The 17,727-nt window shown below is 38.0% G+C and overlaps 1 protein-coding gene across 1 annotated transcript in view; it reads left to right on the top strand.

Annotated features, from left to right (window-relative positions):
• The window catches only part of LOC140847984 (serine/threonine-protein kinase TAO1-like), a 54,166-nt gene extending 43,153 nt beyond the window's left edge, over window positions 1-11,013 (top strand). Inside the window, 5 exon segments of the mRNA XM_073230030.1 lie at window positions 1,633-1,872; window positions 6,158-6,340; window positions 7,243-7,479; window positions 7,482-7,569; window positions 7,572-11,013. Coding sequence (XP_073086131.1) covers window positions 1,633-1,872; window positions 6,158-6,340; window positions 7,243-7,479; window positions 7,482-7,569; window positions 7,572-7,666 — 843 coding nt within the window. The 3' untranslated portion in view covers window positions 7,667-11,013.
• The last annotated feature ends 6,714 nt before the right edge of the window (window positions 11,014-17,727 follow it).

The following is a 17,727-nucleotide window of genomic DNA, read 5'->3' as shown; positions in this document are numbered from 1 at the left end:
AATGGAAATTAGATGAAGTCCCAGGTTCTGTTTAGGGCTTTTATATCGGGTGGCTAGATATCGCCAGGCCTTGTAGCTAGTGGCTGGCTCATAATAGGTATTCAATAAATATGTATTAAGTAAATATTTAATAAATATTAAATCCATGAATGAAAGAACTGTTAATTTTTAAATATGAGAAAATTAATTGGATAACTTATGCCTTTTCATCCGAAATGGGTGCCATGAAGGTATATACTACCATTTAAGATAATTTTATAATCATGAAATTATTCATTGGGAATATGTAGAAACTTATGCCAATGAAAACAACAGTTCTCATTATCAGGTGTACCTATGAGCATAGATCAATTTATTTCCAAGAGTGGCTTAAAATAAACTTCAAGTATAACATAATCATTCAAATTCATTAATAATTAAGGAAATTCAAATTAAAACAATTGCATCAATTAGATAAGATCCGTCTAAAAAATTGGTAAGTCCTAGTAGTGGCAGGGAAAGTGGTCAATGTTGGTGAGAATATAAACTGACACTGCCATTTTGGAGCATAATTCAGCAGCTTTAACCATTTAATTTGCATGTATCTTCAACCCATCGAATCCGCTTCTAGAATTCTATCCTAAAGAAATAGTAACATAATTATATGGTGTATCATGTGTAGATGTTTATTGAAAATTTGTCATAAAGCAGAAAATAGAAAAACTATGGCATCAGAAAGCAGAAGCTTCCTATAAAAATTTTTTTAAAAATCTGTATTTGTCCATTATACTTTTAGGTAAAGAAAGCATATTATATGCCTATAATATATATTGTTATTCAATTTTAAAACTGTATATTTTTGTGTAATAGTTGTGTCACGATAAGCGTGGGGAAGGTTGGGAAACATGCACCAAATGTTGGCCCCTGGAGAAGGGGCAGCAGAGGCAGAGGGGGCACGTCTGACTTCCTTCTACATAGAAAAAGAGACAGAGTATGTGTGAGTGTGTGTGTGTGTGTGTGTGTTGTACGTTTGATCTTTTAAACTGAAAAAAATTGTAGTAACATTTATTGATCATGAGGTAGGTATTCTGACAGCTTTCCTCTTATGAACTCATTTCACAGCTATGTTATGGTCTCCATTTGAGAAGTAATGAAATGGAAGCACAGAGAATTTAAGTAATTAACCCAAGGACTCACTGCTTGTCAGTAACAGAGCCAGGATTCAGAAAGCAGGCAGCCTAGGCCTAGAGTCTTGTGTTCTTAACCACTGCACTATACTGGGTATACTGCATGTAATAGAATTGAATGTATACTCTGAAGAAATTCGAAGGATGACTTAGAAATCCTGTTCAAATACAAAATTAGGAAACATAAATGATGGAGAGTAGAAAGGACATTAAGTCTCTTGGGACAGATTTGATATGTGTTAAGCTTATTGCTAAGTAGTAGAAATAGTAAATGAACAGATAAGGCAAATGTATGACTAATTGCCCATTTTCTACAGTTCCAGTAATAAAACTCTAATATTCACTGTGCTGTCATTATTAAATGAGAGGATTACATCTATATCCTGGTTACTCTGTTTCTTAGGATTTTTTTTCTCCTGGCATTGTACATAAGCAAATTACGCCTTTGTCTTTTTTTATGGATTAGGAATTAAATAAAAGGCAGGCTCAAAAGGACTTAGAGCATGCAATGCTACTGCGACAGCATGAATCCACACAAGAACTGGAGTTTCGCCACCTCAAAACAGTGCAGAAGATGCGCTGTGAGTTGATGAGTCTGCAGCATCAAACCGAGCTCACTGACCAGCTGGAGGATAATAAATGGAGAGAGCTAGAACTAAGGTGGAAGCATGTCATGCAGGTTCAACAGCAGCCTCAGAGTCTGAAGGTACCTTTAGCCTAAGCTTCTTGGCAAAGGAGAACAGATAAAAGGCATCATGTAACCAGTAAAAGTCTAAGACAGATGTCTGTCATCAAGAAATTGAATAAGCTTTTTTCTTTTCATTTTCAGCATGTTTGGTTAGTGTTGGTGTAGAGGGTCTATGGCTACAGACTTCTGCTTGTGTATTTCTCAGCAGAGTACCAAAAAATGGCCAGAACTTTTTAACTGTGGAAAGTGTCATAAATAAGATTCAAAATTCTCATTTTAAGTGTACCCAAATGTCCAGTGTTGATACTACAATCTACATATCAACATACTAACCTGCTGGCTTCTCTCTGTTGTTCCAAGTTTTATAGTTTTGGAGTCTTATTTCCTGTGAATGTGATTTGTATCCAAAAGAGTCAGTAAGTTCTTAATTAGTACAGAAACCAGTGAATGAAAAATGCCTTTTTACCCCCTCTCCCTTCATTGTCAATACTCATCTTTAGAGGAATAGTGGAATTATCACACTGTTACTCCCATTCTTTCTGTGTTTGGTAACAAAGGTAAGACCAGGGCATGTGTAGTTCGAGTGTGTTTTTTAATTAGCACATCAGAGTGAAGCAAGGTATTATATGCTCTCTTGTAGACAAATAAGGAAAGACAAGTGTTGGTGATATATAATATCAAAGGACTTTAAATTTTGTATTTGCTTTGATAGAGAAATTTATTTATATGATACAAAATTCAAAAGATGCCAAAGTGTATTTATTATAAAGTTAAAGGTTTCCCTCTCCTTGTTCTTTAGGCCACCTGGTCCAGCCCCCTCTACCAACATCAACCAGAGTTAACAATTCCAAGGAATTTTCAAATTTTATAACTTGTAATGAATATGTGAAGTATAATCACATGAATCTTAATAAACAAAAAACCAAAATGACCCACTATATATGTTGTCACCCACAGTAGTACCTCAGTTAATCTGTATATGTCTGCCCATTGTAAACTTGTGTTTATATCCAATAAAGCCCGGTTCCACAGTATCTTCTTTACCCTCTTTTCAAACTCTTTGACCATTTAACTATAAAACTATCAGGTAACAACACTTACCTGAATAACTCTCTTAAAGTGAAGTGAAATTCACTCACAGAAGTAATCTGTGTCCAAACCAGAAGCTAAACCACACCTAGTGGTGTCTCTGATTCCTATTCAACTCCATTCATACAAGTTGTCCTGAACAAAACACAGAACCAAAGCTAAGATTCACCCTCTCCTTGTGAATCTAAGTCAAATTTTATACTTTGCTGTATCTTCAAAACAACTAATGAGTCTAATACCTTTAGCCTAACATAAAAGGCATCATGTTTACAGATGTCTGTCATCAAGAAATTGAATAAGCTTTTTTCTTTTCATTTTCAGCATGTTTGGTTAGTGTTGGTGTAGAGGGTCTAATGAACATCGTTTACAGAATGGCTCATACGTTGACTATCCACATAACCATCATAGTTAATGCTTATCACAATCAGAATTCATAATGATTTTCCAGATTTACTTTGTCTTTGTAGTGGGTACATAGTAGGGTTTCCCACCAAAAGATATTTAAAGCATGTCTATAAAATAAATTACAGTTTTAAAGTGAGCAGCGCCCAGAAGTAAACCAAACTGAAAGCTTCTTTAGTGTCTTTGGTCCGACCATAAATCTGATATGACTTCATTTCTCTGGGGCTTGGGAGAGGTTAGTTGTTTGCGGTTTAGCCCTTCCTTTTGGTTCCCTGCTGTGGCAGCCTTCTCAGTTTGAATGCTTGTAGACACTAGTCTGATTTTCACAGATACTGTTAAAAAATCAAGGGGAAAGATAATGTCTCACAGTCACAGTCAGACTTCAGATAGAAAGCGTCCTTCTCATGATACATAAGCTCAAGATTTTCCATAAAAGAAATTGTTCTGTTACTTTAGTGGGAAAGAAAGTCACCATGTTCCACTGCAGTCACTGTCCATCAGCGTAGTAAGACACTATAGAGTCATTGCTGTCTTCTCCGTGCTGTGCTGCGTTCCCCGTGACCCCACTATATTGTGAGTGCTAATGATAGTGCCCTTAATCCCCTTCTCCCTCCCTCCCCACCCACGCTCCCCAACCCCTTCCCTTTGGTAACCCTAGTCCCTTCTTGGAGAAAACAGACTCTATTTTAACATCATGTCATTTCATTTACATAAGTAATAGTTGCAACTTTTTTAGGTAAATTTGTACTTACTAAGTAGTAGTTCAACTTCAATAGTTGCAACTATTCCAACTTTCTCCAAGACTTTAAGGGGGATAGGAGGACTTCAGTTTGCACACTTAGGTAAGCTGACAGTATTTGTAGACATTGGGGCACCATTTCTGAGGAATAACTTGGGTAAACACCTATTGTTTATCTGCCGTTTCTTCATCTGCCATCAGGTGATGTTTTGTCAGTATTAAGTGATTAAGAAACAACTGGAACATGTTTATCCTGCTTTCACTTGAGTGAAACATTGAGGAATATAGTTTGTTCTTGGTATAAGTATTAATCTTGTCGAAAAAATTTTCCAGGGCATTCCTTTTTGTCATTAGCTAGTGATATGGAGTGACTATAGTTTTCTTGGCAATATATTTGAATATTTGAAAGTTTTTTAAAGAATGGAGGCTGTTACACAAAGTCAGAAGAGAATTCTAAATTTCATTGTTCCATTTCTGGCTAACTTGGAGGAATTTTATTAACCAAGGGCAGTATTTAAGAGCAGTGCTAAGAGTAACTAAACCAAGAGTTTGTCTTTCTAGCTAGACATTTCTTGACCCTTCACTGAATAAAGGTACATGACTATGACTTAGTACCTCAATTGGTGTAAAATGCAGAAAAGGATATATATTTGATTTTGTAGTATTGGAGCAAAGAGTGTGTACTAGTTCCCTGACAAGAGTGCTTGGTCATACACACATTTGCACACTTAGTCAACCATTCAATATCTGGCAGTATATATATTGAGGTAAATAATTTCAACTATAGGTTCTGCCTTTGTGTAGCAAATGAGTGTTGTTACTTGTAGGCCTGATGGGTACACCTTATGAAATAGATCTCATCTTGCTAAGTTTTGTTGAACCTTGAGTTCATAGAATAATTAACCTGTGATTTAAAGCCAGAGTTATTCTGTCTCTGAACTCAAATTATTTTATCTCAAAAATGTTTATGTAGTTCATGTCTGTTATCATTACCACAAGAAGGGTTGTCCCTTCCCTTGCCTCATAACTTTTCTTTGACCTTTGAAAAATTAGTTAGCTGACTTTCAGGTTTTTGCTCGTGGTGCTAAAGAGTAAACCCTAAGGAGAAGCAGGCCCAAAACTTACCCATCTTAACTGAGCAGTATGACCGCAACATTAATGAAATGCTCTCCACTTGAGCTGTAAGTTTACTTTACTTAGGCAAAACAAATTTAGTGCCCCTTTCCTTCCACCACCTGAATAAAATCCCAACAATTGAAATATTAAGTCAGAAATGAAAACTCTGCTGCACCTTGGGAAATAGTCATGGTGGCCCATATTCTTCTTGTTCTCAGCATTGCTTGGAAATATGCATGATGCATATGTAATTCTCTTTGATACATTTGGACATGAGGCTCCACATAGGCTCTCTGCTGGTGCCTTGCAGACGTTCAGTACATATACCAACAGCGCATCAAGATTGGAGAAGCAACTTTGTTAAGCAGTGTTCAAAAAGTAGTACTTTACCGGGAATCCAGATGGTCACATTTGAGTGCAGCTACAAAATAGTTGCTATGTAAGTTTACAGACTTTTTCTTAATGGGCCAGATAGTAAATATTTTAGGAGGAAAAATTGAGGTTGTTATGTGGGTATTTACATAGCCATTTAAAATGTGACCATTTCAGAATGTAAAAAACCATTCCTAATTAGTGGACTATTGAAAAACAAAAACAAAAAATCAGGTAGCTGTTCAGATTTGGCCCATAAGCTGTAGCATTAAATAAATAACCTGTTCTATACTTATTTCCATTGGAGAGAAGAGATTCACAGTCTTATATCAATCAGATTCTATATTTTTCTTTAAAAAATAATGATTATTTAGGCATCATCCAAATAGCTTATGATAGCTTTATTCTTATAACGCCGTCATTGGTTGCTGTGTTTTCCTTTTCCAGAGAGGTTTACCCCAAGATGTAAAAGAGAACAGTTGTGCCCTATGGAAGAGTAGTCTGTCTTCACTTACACCTCCTCCTTTCCATAGGTCATGAGAAGGCAGCTCACAGGAGGATATATGTTTTCTTTCTCTCTTTCAGCGGCATTTGGATGAAGCACAGGAGGCAGAGTGCCAGGCTTTGAAAACGCAGCTGCAGCAGGAACTGGAGCTGTTGACTGAACTTCAGAGCAAGATCAAAATGCAGGTTGAGGCACAACACGCTCAAGAGCTTCGGGAGCTTGAAGAGAGGGTCTCCCTCCGCAAGGCACTCTTAAAACAACAGGTATACATAATAGAAAAAAGTAATTGTGCCAGTATTTGCTTTCATCAAAATCATTTCATAAATATATTTTCATGATGACAGAGGTGGCATTAGATTGTCTTGACAATACCATATTTCCTTAATTCAAGTTTTGGTAGTGTTTTCTTTTTCTTTAAAATTACTGATTCAGTAATGAACCTTAAAATTAATGAGTGTGATATATTAAAGGAATATACTTAAGTAGTAATTGCTAGAGGAATGATGTGGAGTTATGCGAAGACAGTTGAATTGTAAAAGGATAGCTCTGGCTCCGGCTTCCTCACTTCTTTGTGTACCTAGTTGTACCTAAAGAAATTGGAGAGAAACTTGGATAGTGAAGGAAAAAACTTTAGTAATTGCTTGAGAGAGACAAGGAAAAGGGATCAGGAATATACTTTATTCATTCATCCCTGGTCTCAAACTCTACAGATTGATGCATTACTAGAAAAGAGAAGGTAAAACCAGTTTTACACAGATGAAGAGTCAGGCTGAAAATATTATTTCTAGATGTAGCTTTATTTATTTTACTTATTCTTTGTCATATATATTAGAACATGAATCCCTAAATTCACTTGTGTCCTTTAAGGTACTGAGGCTGTATGTGTGTGTGTGTGTGTGTGTGTGTGTGTGTGTGCCTTGATTTATTATTTCAATACATTATTACCTTTGCTTTTAAGAACTTGATTTTACACATTTTAGCAATATAAGTTATATATGATTTCTATAGTTGATCTCTTTGATTTTTAAATGTACATCCTTTAAAATAGCCAGTGTGGACATTTTTATGATTCACTTTAAACCATAATAATTATTGTTTCTTTAGTTGATAGATTTTTTAAAATAAATGAGCTTTCTTTTTGCTTCCCCCCACCAACCCACAATAGATGGACGAAGAGATATTGACATTTCAGAATGAGTGCACTGAAAGGATACGAAGCCTGCTGGAGTGTCGAGCTAAAGAGATGAAAGCTTTCAACTCTGAAAGCGAAGGACTAGGTTTTAGAAACGTCCTTTCTAACCTTGCCCCTGAGGCATTCAGCCACAGCTCCCCCGGAGCTCCTCACAGAGGGCATCCCATAGGTGGCCTATCACAAGCCTGGGGACATCCAGTGCAAGGTGAGTCCCCAGCCATGCAGGTCACCCTTCTCAGCCAATGCATGGGGTACCCTGAGGTAGCAGTATGGGAGTTCGCAATAGCCTTCGGATTCTGAGGCGACAGCTACCAAGGGATGGACAGAACAGGGCATGAACAGAAGCACCAGTGTCACTTGACAAATATCCAATGGGTCACACATGTCTTACACGTAACTTAATAATTGAGATTGGCAAGGAGGAGCCAAGAGAGCGGTGTGAGTAGGACAGCAGAAATCTCCTCCCAAAAACATATATATTTTTAAAAATACAACAAATACAACCATTCCTAAAACAGAGACCAGAAGATACAGTACAACAGCCAGGCTACATCTACATCTGTGAGAACCCAGTGCCTCGCAAAGGGGGTAAGATACAAGCTGTGGCCAGGAAGGACCCGGGCCACCCCCACCCCAGCTCCTGGCAGGAGGAGAGGAGTCAGAGCAGGGAGGGAGAGGGAGCCCAGGACTGCTAAATACCCAGCCCTAGCCATCTGCACCAGAGCACAGACACACAGTGCATGGTGTGCTGGATACTAGGGAAACTGAACAGTAAAACCTGCAAGTAGGTTCCTGCAGCCAGCGCACCTGGGACAAAAGAAAAGTGAGTGCTTTTTGAAGGTCTTGAAGGGACAGGGGCCTCACAGCTGGACGGAGGCATTCCATCACACTCAGCCTAGCAGCTGGGAATCCCGGGGAATTCCAGTGGCCCAGGGGGTTGACAACACAGCTCGGAGGTCCCTCACAGTGATAAACAGCCTCCCGCCCATTCCCCCTCTGGCGTGGCTCCCCCACAGCAGAGCAGCAGCCTAAAAGTGGCCACGCCAACAGCAACCACGTGGAGCTTACTCCACAGTGGCAGGGCAAGAATCAAAGACCCCGTTTGCATGCAGTGGCCCAGTAAAAGCTGCTATGGGTCACCATTCTCCCAGTAAAGGAAGGCCAGGAGCAAGTGGAAAGGGACTTTGATTTCCCAGCTGACACATGTCCCAACTGCCTACAACTACCTCTATCACCATGAAAAGGTGGAAGAATTTGATACAGATCAGACTAACCCAGACATCCTCCCCTGAGAGGGAATCTGAGGAGACAAATTTAACCAATCTTCCTGAAAAAGAATTCAAAGTAAAGGTCATAACTATGTTGCTGGACTTGCAGAGAAATATGCAAGAGCTAAGGAGGGAGAATACAGAAATAAAACAATCTCTGGAAGGTCTTAAAAGCAGAATGGATGAGATGCAAGAGGCCATCAATGGAATAGAAATCAGTGAACAGGAACACTGAGAAGCTAATGCAGAGAGAGACAAAAGGATCTCCAGGAATGAAACAATATTAAGAGAACAGTGTGACCAATTGAAACAGAACAATATCCACATTATAGGGGTAGCAGAAGAAGAAGAAGAGAGAAAAGGGATAGAAAGTATCTTTGAGGAAATAATTACTGAAAACTTCCCCAAACTGGGGGAGGAAATAGCCTCCCAGACCATGGAAGCACACAGAACTCCCAACACAAGGGACCCAAGGAGGACAACACCAAGACACATAATAATTAAAATGGCAAAGACCAAAGACAAGGACCGAGTATTAAAGGCATCCAGAGAGAGAAAAAAGGTCACCTACAAAGGAAAATCCATCAGGCTATCATCAGACTTCTCAACAGAAATCTTAAAGGCCAGAAGAGAATGGCATGATATATTTAATGCAATGAAACAGAAGAGCCTTGAATGAAGGATACTGTATCCAGCATGATTATCATTTAAATATGAAGGAGGGATTAAACAATTCCCAGATAAGCAAAAGGTGAGGGAATTTGCCTCCCACAAACCACCTCTACAGGGTATTTTAGAGGGACTGCTCTAGATGGAAGCACTCCTAAGGCTAAACAGATGTTACCAGAGAAAATAAAATCACAGCAAAGAAAGTGGAAAATCAAATATTAACTAAAGGCAAAAATTAAAATCAACTACCCTCAAAATCAGTCAAAGAAACACAAAAGAGCCCCCACACACAGAAAAATCTAACATACAAAGAATGGAGGAGGAGGAATAAGAAGAGACAGAAATAAAGAATCATCAGACTGTGTTTATAATAGCTTAAGAAGTGAGTGATGTTAGACAGTAAGGTAGTAAAGAAGCTAACCGTGAACCTTTGGTAAACAAAACCTAAAGCCTACAATGGCAATAAGTTCATATCTTTCAATAATCACCCTAAATGTAAATGGACTGAATGCACCAATAAAAAGACACAGAGTAATAGAATGGATAAAAAGGCAAGACCCATCTATATGCTGCTTCCAAGAGACTCACCTCAAACCCAAAGACATGCACAGACTAAAAGTCAAGGGATGGAGAAAGATATTTCATGCAAAAAACAAGGAGAAAAAAGCAGGTGTTGCAGTACTAGTATCAGACAAAATAGACTTCAAAACAAAGAAAGTCACAAGAGAAAAAGAAGGACATTATATAATGATAAAGGGGTCAATCCAACAAGAGGATATAACCATTATAAACAGATATGCACCCAGTACAGGAGCACCAACATATGTGAAACAAATACTAACAGAATTAAAGGAGGAAATAGAATGCAATGCATTCATTTTAGGAGACTTAACACACCACTCACTCCAAAGGACAGATCCACCAGACAGAAAACAAGTAAGGACACAGAGGCACTGAACAACACACTAGAACGGATGGACCTAATAGACATCTATAGAACTCTACACCCAAAAGCAACAGGATACACATTCTTCTCAAGTGCACATGGAACATTCTCCAAAATAGACCACATACTAGGCCACAAAAAGAGCCTCAGTAAATTCAAAAAGATTGAAATTCTACCAACCAACTTCTCAGACCACAAAGGCATAAAACTAGAAATAAATTGCACAAAGAAAGCAAAAAGGCTCACAAACACATGGAGGCTTAACAACATGCTCCTAAATAATCAATGGATCAACAACCAAATCAAAAGAATTGAGAATGGTCTTTCCACTGAACAGTCCACCAAAAGAAACTCCCTATAGACATCATCACAAGCAGCCTCCTCACTTGGGTACTACCATGTGGAAGCTGAGTACATATGGCATATTTTATTCATTTTTGTAAAGCGTTCTGTTTTGTGTTTACTAATAGGGATGTCATAGTATTTAGCTGCCAGGTTTTGTGTTTTGTTTTGGTTTTAACTTTTGGGGAAATTTTATGTAAAGGGGAATTGGTGTGTATGTGTATTTATCAAATATGCACACACATGCACACATTCAGTGCACATGGTAAAAAGAAACTGGTTAGATGGGGGTATTTTCTGAAAACTGCAAAAACAATCCAGCAACGTGGCTTGAGTCATCACTTTTGGACAACTCTATCCTAAGAAATTTGTAAAAGATCTAAAGCCTTTCTCTGTATACCCCAGGTTCTTATGAGCCGCTCACAGCAGGCAGCATTTGCTAAAACAAGTTATTATGGAAACACACCTGTATACCCTCACCAATGTATTTTGTTTATTAAATAAATGTATTTTGTCTGACTTTTGTTGATTAAATTGGCCTCATTTGGAGTAGGAAAAAAGTGGAAATCCATGAACACTAAAGGGTTGCACTGACTCTTTCAGAGAGTAGAAGACAACCTAATTCTTTTTCTGAATGCTGCAAGCTTGTCAGTGATTTTTTTTTTTTTTTGGTCCATTCAAGTGTGCCTTCTTTGTGGCATGGTGAGATGGAGGTGCTTCAGGAGACCACAGGTTTTGTGGAAATTGCATCATCAAACCTGTGAGCCTCCAAAGGGGAAGACAAAAAGGGTGAGAGGGGCCCCTGAAAGCTCATATGATGGGTTTGTTCAGTAGCAGAGTGTGGAGATGAAGCCTATATATATCCTGACGTTTTGTTGCTAATGCTGCGATATGTCATCGTAGCTGAGCTAAGCTCTGTTAACTTCCAAGACCCCAAACAGTACTTTTACTTTGTTTATACAAAAACAAAGACATACAGCCAATAGAATGAAATGCTGGAAGTATTTGAATGATGCCGTATTTACAGACCGCAATCTCCTGAAATTCTCATCACACTACTTAGACATCATTCGATTACCCCCTTTTGGTTTATGGGGTTTCCTGTTTACAAGTAGAACAGCCCATTATTTAAGTGCTTAGTTGCCATAGTGAGCCAGGAGTCACTAATCCTGTGACTATACCAGCTGCTGACTAGCCCTCAGCACCACTGTAGGTTTTGCTGCATGTGCAGGTCCTCTTCTTTTTTTTAATTGCTTTTTTTGTTGCTGCAATACTTTACAAACTTCCAGTTCCTTGAGACTTAGTGATTGTTTGGCATCATGTGAACATCACATGGCAGAAAACACCACTTCCAGAAGTCTAAAGCCTGGGTGCTTAAGTACTATTGAAAAGGAACCAGCAAGTTTGGCAAATTAAAGGAAAAAGCAAAAACTATAGTGAGTTATGGTGGTCAGGAAATCTCTTGATGAAAGCTAACTTTTCTTTTCCAGAGAGGGGTATGTTTTGTTTTATTTTGTTTTGTTTTGCAATGAAGGATCCACCCGATGCTGACAGTCAGATGTGACTTGGGGTCCCACCGCTAGTGTGGAGACTGAGCTGCAGGCGGGTGGGGAGCCATGAATATGACTTGAAGGGAAAAAATGTCCTTCCCGGAAAGCACTCAAAGTTCCTTTAGGTCACTGTCCTGCCCTCTCCCCAGTTGTCTTGAAGAACCAGGAGCCCTGCTGCTGACAGATTCCTGCTTTTCACAGAGGGCTCCCAGGTCGAATTCTCCACGGCCTCTCAGTGATGCTCTCCGCCTAGAGCAGACTAATCACCATTGAAATCTTGGTTTTCTCAACCAATGTAAGTCTTCTCCAGGCACATCAGTCCAGTCTGCCTGAATCCACCCCTTTAGGAGTTTCTAGCATTCCTTTAAAGAGAACTGGGAGAAAAATTAATATTTTAGTGTAAATATTTTTAAAACCAAGTCACAGTAGAATTCACACACAGTCATAGGCAGTGTTCCATGTAGCACTCTGGTCCATCGTCCTCTTGGCCACGGTTCAGATGACCAGTTTTTAGGTGGACATAACATGTACTTGATTCTACTGAAAGGGACTTTTAATTATTTCAATGTCTCTTCTGCATTCAAATATTGTATAGTATCTCCGACAAATTGAGATATCTACATGTTTAGAGGAAAATGATAGGACCAAGCTTTCGAATTTATAAAATGTCCAAAAATATAATGGAATTTGATACCTTTTAAAAAATTCTTACTAGATCTGGCTCCTTTACACTACTGAAGCAGACCAGTTTTGCATAGAAAACTCTAAAATCGAAATGGACTTAAATCAGTCAAACTGAATTACTGAGTTCATGCAGACTATATATATGTACTTGTGACATCGTGATTGAATACTGAGTCCAAATGTCTGTCCAGTAGGGCTTTGTTTTTGCCACACAAATCTGATTGAATTGTGTGGCAACCAGTTTTACATCACTATACCTGGATTATTCCATTAAGTTAATTTGAATTAAATATATATAGTTTGCAAAAAGATTCAAATCAGTTCAGTTTAATCATTCAGATTGGTTTGTGTGTGTTTGTAAGATTAACTTCTGAGGAATCTCAATCATGGTAGGAATCATGAAAGAGTAAAAGCAGGAAAATTTGAAAGATTTGGAAAGATCCTGAAGAAAGAAGCAGGCACTTTCTCAATCAGTGTACAAATGTCAACCTTTGTTTAAACTAATACTACCTCCTCCCCGGTGTTGGTGTTCACTTAATATATGTGTGTTTAAGAAAATAATAAATATGGGAAATTTGTCCAGCATATCATAAATTTGTAAATGCTATATCTGGTATCGAGAACTTGGCAGTAAAAAGTTTCCTGTGTTCACTATCTCTCCCTTTTTTTAAGTTAACATTTTGAAAATGTAAAACCTCATACCTTGAGATATTCCTTAATTGGGTTCCCTTCCATTCATACATATTTTTCTCCCTTTATTAAAATCAGCTTTATCTCCAAATTACAGTATCTACAGGTATTTTCATTGGTACATAAGGTTAGCTGGAAAATGTATTTATATTATTTTTATTCAGAGCTGCCATTCACTTTTAGTAATTTCTACACCTGGAGATGAATAGCCCTGCATTTAAAGCCACACCCACAGGTATAATGTACTTAGTACTCTAAGCCAAGGATTTACCAGTAAATTGAACTGTTTAGCATAATCCTCATGATGTTCAGCTGCCTAGACATCAGGTAAACACCACTCAGCACACTAAGAAACTGTCCTTGACACTCCTTCCCACTCCCGCCTGTTTCCTCACCCCCTTTTCAAAAACCAAAAACTCTGTTATGAGTGTGTCTGAAAAAGACTTTAGCAACTTTCTGCTTGAAGTACGAAATGTCTGGCAATTTAAACTTTCATAGAGTACATTGTGTTGGACACTGGAATAATACTCTTTATTTTCATTTTCATCTGTGAAAAATGACTTTATTGTACTTGAAACATCTCTTTTGAATTTCTCCATTTGTGCCATTCACTAGTGGAAATAAATTGTATTATACCATGATCTACTGGCTTTTTAAAAAGCTGTTAAGTATGCACATTTTTGGTAGAGCTATTATCATTTGTATGTATATATTATATATACACATGAGTGCCTATATGTGTGTATAGATAGGTGGATGTATCTCATACTGTACACTTCCATCAGGGCACTTAAGGTTCTGTTACTTGGTTATTTCTGTCCTCAGTTAAGGCAAGAATGCATGTGTTTCTTAAGAGTGAGTACTCTGGGTTGATATTTATGAAAAGATGGTCATTAGATGCTATCTTTTCTTTTTTAATACCCTGTTAGCACTTGTGTGGGTGGAAAGAAAGTTGGGTAAAATGTGGGTCCATAAGTTGCAATGCAGTAAAATAGTACTGGGGATGGAGCCAGTTAGTGTTTCCATGGGTCTGTATCATGATACAGTAAAAAATAAGTGATGCAGAGAGAAATGAACCATGGAAATTGAAAAACACTGCTGGCGATTCCTCTGCAAAGATGATAACCAATCACATAATCTTCATGTGCGCTATCTCTACATTTTTCTTAGTGATGCCATTGATCCTTGTACTTCCTGTACTCCATTAATACTAATAACTATTAATTATGCTGAGGACCAAAACAGCCAAGAAAGGAATTACTGCTCAGGCATCTAAGGGTCCCCTAAAGTAAAATCAACAGGCAGTGGCCACTGGGAGAGGGATGTGGTGTTGGCAGGGGGCTTTCTCTCTCCAGCTGCCTCTTCCTGGTTGCTAATAGTTCTTCATGCACCCTCTGCCCCTTCTGAGACGCTACCGTATAAGCACAGATGTGGCCCAACACAGCAGCCCTTTCCTAGGAATTTTACATGGTCCTGCATATTTTTGTCCCATTCTCCCAATGTAAAGTGTCTACTGTGTATTCAATTCAGGAAATCATATGTTTAAGTATATAAGTATGACTCTCTATTAGTGATGTAAGGAGGTTTCTGTTCTTTAGATAAACTTCTTCCTCTAAGGGGAAAAGTCACATCTTGGGGTGCCATCTTTGAGCTGCTTACCAAATTACAGATCATTATTAAGGAAAAACAAATTCGCTATTCTGTTTTTCCTCATCTAACGTGGTAGGGCTCCCACCAGTTTGTAGCATTGCCTTTGAAAAGGCCCTCTGAGTTGGGAAGAACTGGAAGTTTCTCAGGCTCAGATTCCTTAAAAAGATGAAGACTGTGCTGTACATTTACAGGCTTGCCTCTAGTGCACAAGGATTACTGATTGAAGTCTATTTTGCTGTGTGTCTGGTTTTGTTGTCTGAACTTTTATGAAATCACTACAATAGGTCTGCATTGGAAATGATTCTTTGTGAGAAACTAATTTTATTGAACACTGTCTAGAAAAAGAAACTGAAGCTGAGAACTCTTCCTTTATTGACATTTATAATTTCTACTGAATTCTGGTAGCCCTCTTTAAAGTCACATTGACTGATTTTTCCCTCATTTATATTCAGATTTACAAAATCTCACTCATACAAGGGAAGAGAAACCATTTGGCCTAATGGTAGTCTTCAGATCACAAGTTACCAAGAAAGGACTTACAGTTACCAAAGGGAAAGGGACTGGGGAGGATGGGTGGGAAAGGAGGGATAAGGGGAAAAAGGGGCGTTATGATTACCACACATAATGTGGGGGGGGGCCACGGGGAAGGCAGTATAGCAACCACAATGTTGTTCATGTAAGTGTATATTAATGATACCAAAAGATAATAAAAATAAAATAGATTTAAAAAATGATAAATGTGCCATGTAGGGAACTGAAACTCATTACATTGCTGATGGGAGTGTAAAACTGTACAACTATTTTGGAAAACTTTAAGAGATGCTTATCATGGTAAATAAACATTTACTATGATAGAGCAAGTTTTAACTAGTTATCATTTACTCAAAAGAAATTATAACACTCGCACACAAGATCTAGTAGATAGCAGCTTTATTCATAATTGCCCCAAACTGCAAATAATACAAATATCTATCAAAAAGTAAATGTATTATAGAATTATGGTATATTCACACAATGAAATACTATTCATTGTAATAAAAAAGGTGTAGAGTACTGATACATGGCTGCAACACAGGTGACTATGGAAAGCATTATGTTCAGCCAAATCCAGAAACAAAATAGTACATACTATACAATTCCCCTAAATTCTCTAACAGGTAAAATTTGTCTAAAGTGATAGATCTATGGTTGCGGCTAGTAGGGGACAGAAAAGGGTATGTGAATACAAAAGTACCCACAGGAACTTCACAGGATGATAAAATATTCTATGTATTATTGGGATAGTGAATTATGCAAGTGTAGACTTTACAAAACTCCAACTGTACACTTGTGGATGCATTTACTGCATGTAAGTAATACCTCAGTTATATATATATATATTGAAAACTTATGAACAAAGTATGGAAGGATCTGTATGAATTGCTAGTATTGCTCTCTTAAAGTAAGTAGGGCTGTGAAGAGCATTACCTGTTAGCCCAGACATCTGTATTACCTAAATTTTTGTATCAATCACTTTCATAAGTTTTAGAAATTTTGTTCTAAATTTGAGAAAAATAAAACAGAATATTTTTAAAACCCCAACACATACTCTGATTAGGGGGACTATCCAAATGGCTATTAGCAAAGTTTTTTAATCTACAAAAGACTAACACATTTAAAAAATTTCTATGTCAAAAAATTTGAGTCAAACACAAGAATGCAAACATTCTGATTAAGGGTTAATTAAGGGTTAATATTCCTTAAGTATATACATATCATTCAAATCACTCAGAAAGTACCTAATCCACCAATATATAAATGGCCAAGGGATATCAACATTCCACAAACAGGTAATATAAATAATTGGGAGGAGAAGTCAAAACCTGAAGCATAATGGGTGTAGTCATGAGTTTTCTGATTCTGTTTTCCTCTATCTCCTGGCTTTGGCCTAAGAGTTGCCTGAGTAACTATTTTGATAGTGCTGATGACAAGAAAACCCTTCAAAGGAGTCCCCTTCTTCTGTCCCAAAGGGGACCGACCCTGTGATCTGGAGATGGTGAGGAAATATGCTAGTTTTTTTCCTGTTCTTTTACCTCTTAGCCCTAGACTTGCAGTGCCAGAGGAACAGGAAAAACCTTTCTCTCTGGCCAGAAAAGCTAGAAACAGGGCCTCTGTCATCCAAACACTATGAGGGGAATTGCCATTATGTTTTTTTTTCCTTTTCTCTCTTCTTTCTGCACTTTATGCAAGGACAGTTCCAGTTATGGGGGAACTGTACAATGCAGAAGTCCAAAGGCATCTGTGTCTTTCTGATCAAAGTAAGTGGGAAAAGGCCACTGGAAACTGAAGAGAATGGGGGAAATCATGGAGAAGAAAGAACTGGAAAAGACATCCCTATTCTAGGTATAAAGTAATACAAATAACAACTTGTGTTTGTTTAAAAGACTCATAAAGTATAGCAAAGGCTATGAGAAAGAGAACTAATAATGTATGATATATACTACTGCCTAAGACCTAGACTATCACTGAGAGACAAAGCACAGGGCAAATGCAAAGAGCACAGGGAAAGTTTTGAAAGTAGAACTGGTATTAGAACCACCACCCACAGAAGGTGAGACAGAACGTGTCATCTACACTGGTTGGTGTCTGCTAAAACAAACAAATCAACCTTCTCCAGAAG

This window comes from Manis javanica, chromosome 2 (assembly GCF_040802235.1).
Source record: "Manis javanica isolate MJ-LG chromosome 2, MJ_LKY, whole genome shotgun sequence".
NCBI classification, from domain to species: Eukaryota; Metazoa; Chordata; class Mammalia; order Pholidota; family Manidae; genus Manis; species Manis javanica.
This window is presented reverse-complemented; position numbering and strand designations above follow the sequence as displayed.